This window comes from Callorhinus ursinus, unplaced genomic scaffold, assembly GCF_003265705.2.
Source record: "Callorhinus ursinus isolate GAN/ISIS: 27379988/994484 unplaced genomic scaffold, GSC_fseal_2.0 scaffold11, whole genome shotgun sequence".
In the NCBI taxonomy this organism is placed as follows: domain Eukaryota; kingdom Metazoa; phylum Chordata; class Mammalia; order Carnivora; family Otariidae; genus Callorhinus; species Callorhinus ursinus.
In genome coordinates, this window is record NW_027397073.1 from 24,591,458 (window position 1) to 24,597,457 (window position 6,000).

At 52.4% G+C, this 6,000-nt stretch overlaps 1 protein-coding gene across 1 annotated transcript in view; it reads left to right on the forward strand.

Annotated features, from left to right (window-relative positions):
• DYM (dymeclin) overlaps positions 1 to 4,736 on the forward strand; it is a 342,784-nt gene extending 338,048 nt beyond the window's left edge. The window contains exon 17 of the mRNA XM_025886653.2: positions 4,332 to 4,736. Coding sequence (XP_025742438.2) covers positions 4,332 to 4,481 — 150 coding nt within the window. The 3' untranslated portion in view covers positions 4,482 to 4,736. The remainder of the gene's footprint in view (positions 1 to 4,331) is intronic.
• The last annotated feature ends 1,264 nt before the right edge of the window (positions 4,737 to 6,000 follow it).

Consider the following 6,000-nt stretch of genomic DNA (forward strand, 5'->3'; position numbering starts at 1 on the left):
AAAAGTTCTGAGCAAAGAAATACTACCTCTGTGCTCACTTGTTCCTTTGAGGAGAGGGGAGCTGGGTGTGTGTGGGGGGGGCGTCCACAGTGTTCAGGTTAGAAGTGCATTCATGCCGCTCTGTCTGGACTTGCTCTTTTGCTTCCGCCGTGTCCAGTGGCCCCCGCTCCAGCAATGTGAAGTAGGCATCCAGTGTGTGGCAGGGCCTTCACAAGCCCAGCACGGGCAGGGGCCACGGCTGGACCTCCACGCGGTTAGCCACAAGCTCTCGGGCCACAGGGCAGCTCAGCCACAGCCTCGTGCTTGTCTTGGTTTTAAGCAGTTGGGAGGCTTAGACTTTAAAACCCTCTCTTGTCAACCCACAGGACAGCTCAGGACCTTTCGACATTTACCCTCTCCTCGAGACTGCCACCAGCTCATTCGATTTGTCACAACCCTGTGAAGGAGACGGGATGGTTAAATTCAAAATCTCAGAGTAAACTTTATGTTTTAAGAGCCCTGGTGAGGATATGAGCCTTGTCCCAAGTTACCCAGCTCCCAAGGCCTGGACTTTGAGCTCTTAAATGCTAGGATTGTGTGTGTCACTCAGCTCGATTTTTAGTCCTGGGCTCATGACTTGAGTATACTTTCAGTAAATACTTGCTGAATGAATGAATTGTGGAAAAAGATGGGGCTAAAACTCAATTATCTGCTTGCCTTTCAAGTGCTTTTCCTAGTTTGTTCAAGGATTAAATGAGTGACTAAATATAAAGTGTTTGAACTTGCCTGCCACATAATAGGTGATCAGTTCTGTTAGCTACTGTTGTATACTATATAGTGGATGGTCTTGCCACGCTGGGTATACTTTGTTGAGAGTTTGTTGACTACATTTACCACAAGAGTGAGAGATGGGTTGTTGTTTTGACATAAACTTGAGCCACAATGAAGACAAGGCATTTTCAGCTCTGTTTGATCACGTGGTGGGAAGGATAGTCATGGGGGTGCTGGGGTGCTTTTCCTACTGGCCTTTTCCTAGATCTGCCCATGCACGATCAAAGGGCAGGCTCGGACTCATTACCGTCTCTCACTGAACAGTCATCAGAATTTCCCCAAAATCATGAGGGCAGGAAAACTTAGCCCCAGCCACTGAGCGACTCTAGCCTAAGCGTCTTTAATTAAGTTGGAAGGAGTTCTTACACAAGCCGTCGGTTTTCTGGTTCTCCTTCCCATTCCACCCTCAGAGAGGCAGAGAGCAGCCTGGTGCAGATTGTCTGACACCCTTTCCTAAGGCCTTCATAGGAAACCCCCCAAATACGTCACTGGATAGAGAAAAGGTTGCACATCTTTTAGTCATTTCTACCTCTAACAACAACAAGTGCATTGTATTGGCGACATTACCACTTAGAAATGAAGGATGTTGTTATTCTAGCTGAAAGGGGCAATGTGGGGGCTCTGACCTTTTCGGGCCACCGTTCTATCCCCTCCCCCCCCCAGCCCCTCACTTCTCTCTGGGTCAGTGGGAGAAGTTTTCTCAAGATTGAGACCATTCTAAGAACAAGGATTTTCATCCTTGTTATTGGAGGGTAAATTTCTTTTTCAGACACGGTCCCTCATTCTTGATGATGATGTCTCTGTGGCTTGATTGTTTTTTTAAGGACCAGTAGTGAGCCGGGTTCTGGGCCATGCAGTGAGAGAACAGCGCTGTCCCTGAAGGGCCCCGTGCAGTGCAGCCCAGGAGAGTTGAACTGAAGGACAAAGGACTAGGGTGGCCACAACGCTCTGTCACTTTTCAAACTGACTTTCCCACCCAGTCAGACCTACACTTTAATCCCAACTCCATCCCACAGGCTATGTGACCTAGAACCGGCTTGGCCTCTCCAGGCCCTGCTTCACCTTCCATTAGCGGAGTTGGCCGTATCAGCCTTGGGCGGACCTTGGGGTGACTGGCCACAGCGTGGTGCCCGGGTGCGCTCAGCTGCCAGTAGCTACCAGCCGCACCCTGTTGCTACAAACGCAGGTTTCTCGTGGGAAAGAGTATCATTGTGTTGCAGCCTATAAGACAGCACAACTGATTCCATGACAGAGGTTTACTGCCACCTCCAAGAACTCTGTTCCCTCAGCCCTGAGAAGCCCAGGCCAGGCCGGAAGCAGCCGGAGTGGGGCTGGGGGGGGGGGGGGGGGGCGCCTGAATCCCAGTCACGACAGTACGTGCTGGCAGCCACCGTCTCCCTGAGCTGGCCAAACCATGTCCGCCAGAAGGCCCGGGAGAGCCCGCTGGGAGGAGTCGCTCTCTGAATGGCAGGCGCTGCCCCTGCCATCCGCACCCTCGGACACTTGCAGCCTACAACTGAGGACAATAAACAACTGATTCGAAACACTCGTGGTCCGAAAAGGCGGAGGTTTTCATTAAGCCAGAGGCCTTCTACACAGGCCTCTGAAGTGTGGGGTACATAGAGTGTGAGGGAGGATGTGGGAGTAGGTAATGCAGGAGTTCGGGCCACTTATAAATCCCATTTGTGTATATTCTATATTTACATGATGCCTTTGGAGCCATGGAATAGAGTTGGTTTTCATTAAAGCTGTAACAGAGGGGACTGCATCCATGACCAGAGTAACCCTCTTTCAGGAATTCCTATACACATTTTCAGGATTTAACTCAAAACTCACCTTGCCAGGAGCATCTCCTGCTTACTCTGCCTTTCTCTCATCTGTCTAGAACTCTGGATCCAGCACTTAGGTGTTGAGTCTCAATTATTGTAAAATGCTGTTTTAAAATTCCTACAAGGGGCACCTGGGTGGCTCAGGCGGTTAAGCGGTCAACTCTTGATTTTGGCTCAGGTCATGATTTCGGGGTCCTGGGGATTGAGCCCGTGTCGGGCTCCACGCTCAGCGGAGAGCCTGCTTGAGGATTTGCTCTCCCCCTCCGCCCCTCCCCCCACGCACGCGTTCTTTCTCTGTGTCTCTATAAAATAAATCTTTAAAAATAAGTAAAAATAAAATTCCTACAACTGTGTGGATGGGTGGATGAGTGGGTGGCTTTCCTGCCCACCCCCCTCCTTCCTCTTCGTTTAGGCCTACTGGCCTCTCTCCTGGTCCAGGCCTGTCCCCACCCCTGCTACGTGCCCTCTGTTCTCCACACTGTGACTGGAGGGGTCATTGCGCAGAGCCATTCTCACCAAGCCCCCTTCTCAGACCCTTCAAAGGCTTCCAGGACCTTGACGTGGAGGCCAGGACTCCTCATGCGGCTCCTGTGTCCCTCCTTCCTCCTGGGTCTGGGCCCTGCTTGCTGGTGCTTCCCCCAGCCCGCCTTGCACCTCCAGCACCACCTGTGCCCTCCAGCCTGCTGTGCCCCTGCCTCACACCGGCCTTGCGTCTACCTGGTCCAGCAGGAGCGACGCCCTTCCCTCTTCACCTGGCTGCACGCCACCCCCCCCCCCCCCTCAGGGCCCTGGAGTCTCCTGTCTTTCTCACTAATCTGTTCTCATTGTTCTATTGCTGCTGCTGCCCCCACCCCCACCCCAGAGCGCCCTTTCTGTGAGGGCAGGCCGGCCCCTGGCCACCGCCCCCTGCAGACGCCCAGCCGGTCCGGTGAACAGAAGACTGTGAACGAGACAATGTACACACAGCAGTGGCTGCCGCCCGGCGCAGCACCGGTCCGCAGTACATGGTTGGTTGGTTCATTCGTCCACCTAGTCACCGGAGTATTTCAGTGCCTGCTTATCAGCCGAGCCGCAGAGTGCAGGCCCGGTCGCCTGGCTACGCGCACAGAGCCGGACTGCAGCTCTAACTGAGCCCCGGCGGGGAGTCACCCCGGCCTCCCTCCACAAGGCCTCAGCCATCACCACGGCCCCGAGGAGGCAGCCCTGGCCTGCGCAGAGCAGCTGCTGCCCCGGCACCCGCCCGGCCTTCCACGAGGGACGCCTGCCTGCCCCTGCGGGTCCAGGCTGAGGAGTTGTGAGCGAAAGCTCTCATCTCTGAGGAGACGCAGCCCTGAAAGCAAAGTCTCTCAGGAAGAGCCAGCCCTCGGCTGGGCCAGTAGATAGTCTTTCTGCGAGCCCTCCGTCTGTCACCCATGCAGGGCCCGTTTCCACTCTGACACTTGTCCTCCTGCCTCCCCCTGTTCGGGTCCCTGCTCTGCTCAGCAGACCAACATCAGCAGACAGCTACTGACGGGCTTACTCGTCTTTCCTCCACACACTTCACGTTTTCTCAGGAGTCGTTGGCAGACTGGCCGGTAAAGCCCCAGACCTCTCAGGCCTGGTGGCCAGTGAGGGAGGTGGGCTCCCTGCACACCCCAGCACTGCTTTTGCATGGAACTGCGAGATTATAAAATCGTCTTGTTTTTGTTGCAGAAATTTCCAGAATTGAAATTCAAATATGTGGAAGAGGAGCAGCCCGAGGAGTTTTTTATCCCCTATGTGTGGTCTCTGGTCTACAACTCAGCAGTAGGTCTCTACTGGAACCCACAGGACATCCAGCTCTTCACAATGGATTCCGACTGAGGGCAGGACGCCATCTCCCACACCCTCACCTCCCTCCAGCCGAGCAGCCCTTCCAGTTATTTTCTTCCTGGGGAACAGAAGTAGACAGACTGCCTGATGTATCTTCTAGCAAAGAGGATCACACAGGCGTGCTTCCCTTACATGCTTGGATTTGGAGAATTGGTGCCAGTTGGCAGTAGATCACTCAGCTTAGATTGTAGTGCAAAAAAAAGGGGGTGGGGGGCACACAATAATAATAAATGTAAAAACCTGCTATTCCACATGCAGTTTTATTTCTAAACCAAAAATCTAGAGCTTTTCCAGGAACTCGATGCCTTAGGCATATAACACTTCACCAGTACATACTATTTTTTTTCTTTGCATGTTCAGGATTTTTGTTTTGGTCCTCTGTGTGTGTGTGTGTGTGTGTGTGTGTGTGTGTGTGTGTTCAACATAGAGAAATATCTGAAAAGATGATGAGACAGGAATTAGTAAGGAAATGAAGTCATATGTATGAGGGGTTGCCTTCCAGAGGGCCTATGATTTAATAAACACTATGCCCGGGCCGTTGGATATAAGCCTTTAGATCAGATCCTCTGCATCTTTCAAAGAAAGAAATGGCTCCTTCTCATGAAGCTCAGATTAGCTTTTCTGTGGATTTGGCCTCTGAGCTGTAGCTGAATTAAATTGGAGTCTAGCACAAATTAAGTTAATCTACTCTATATTAATCATTGGGAAAAGAAAAGCTTCATTTTGAAAGCAATCTTTTTTCTTCAACCAGACTAATAGGAGAAAAGGAGACCAATTTGATTAATACAGTATTCCACATGAGATGAAAAACATGTTTTTCTCTTCATCTCTGACTTTGTTTAAACTCTTTTGGGCCCTGAGCTAGAGGAAGAAGCTTCTCTGAGGGAAACCTTCGCTGGGCTGCCCTGAGCAGAGCGTGCCTGCCAGAGCCGCGGGCACTGAGGGCAGAGTGGGCTGGTCCTTTGGAGGCCAGGTCTGAGTCCACGACCACCCTCTCACAGCCTGGATGAGGAGCCTCGTTTCATTCTCAAAGACACGAAAAGTATTTGCTTTTCTGTGTAGAAAGCACGTAATCCCAAATGAGACTGAGCACCCCATGTCAGTCGATTGTTGCCTAATCTCTATTGGGAACTAGCTTCTCTCCTCTCCCTGCGTCCCTGGGCTGGAGGCCGGAGTCATTTTGGTCCATCACAATCTCAGAGGGTCTGGGAGGAGCTATGTCCAGTCACAGCAAGCTCTGGAAAGGTCAAAAACACGCCAGCACGTCAGTGCACATCTGTGTGGCTTCTGCCTGTGAAAAGCCTGGGCTGCTCCATCTCTTCAGTGGGCTTTTGAGGCTAGCCAGGCGACTTCCTTCTCCTCACCAGGACAGGTGCTGGAGCTGACACTTCCTGAGGCAGCCTGGCTGGTTGGCTGGCTGGCTGATGGACGAAGGGCCATCGCTGGTGGCTGGACCCAGGAGGCAAGGGCAGGTTGCCCGTGGCCTCCTCGGGCCTTGCTCTGTTCAGGC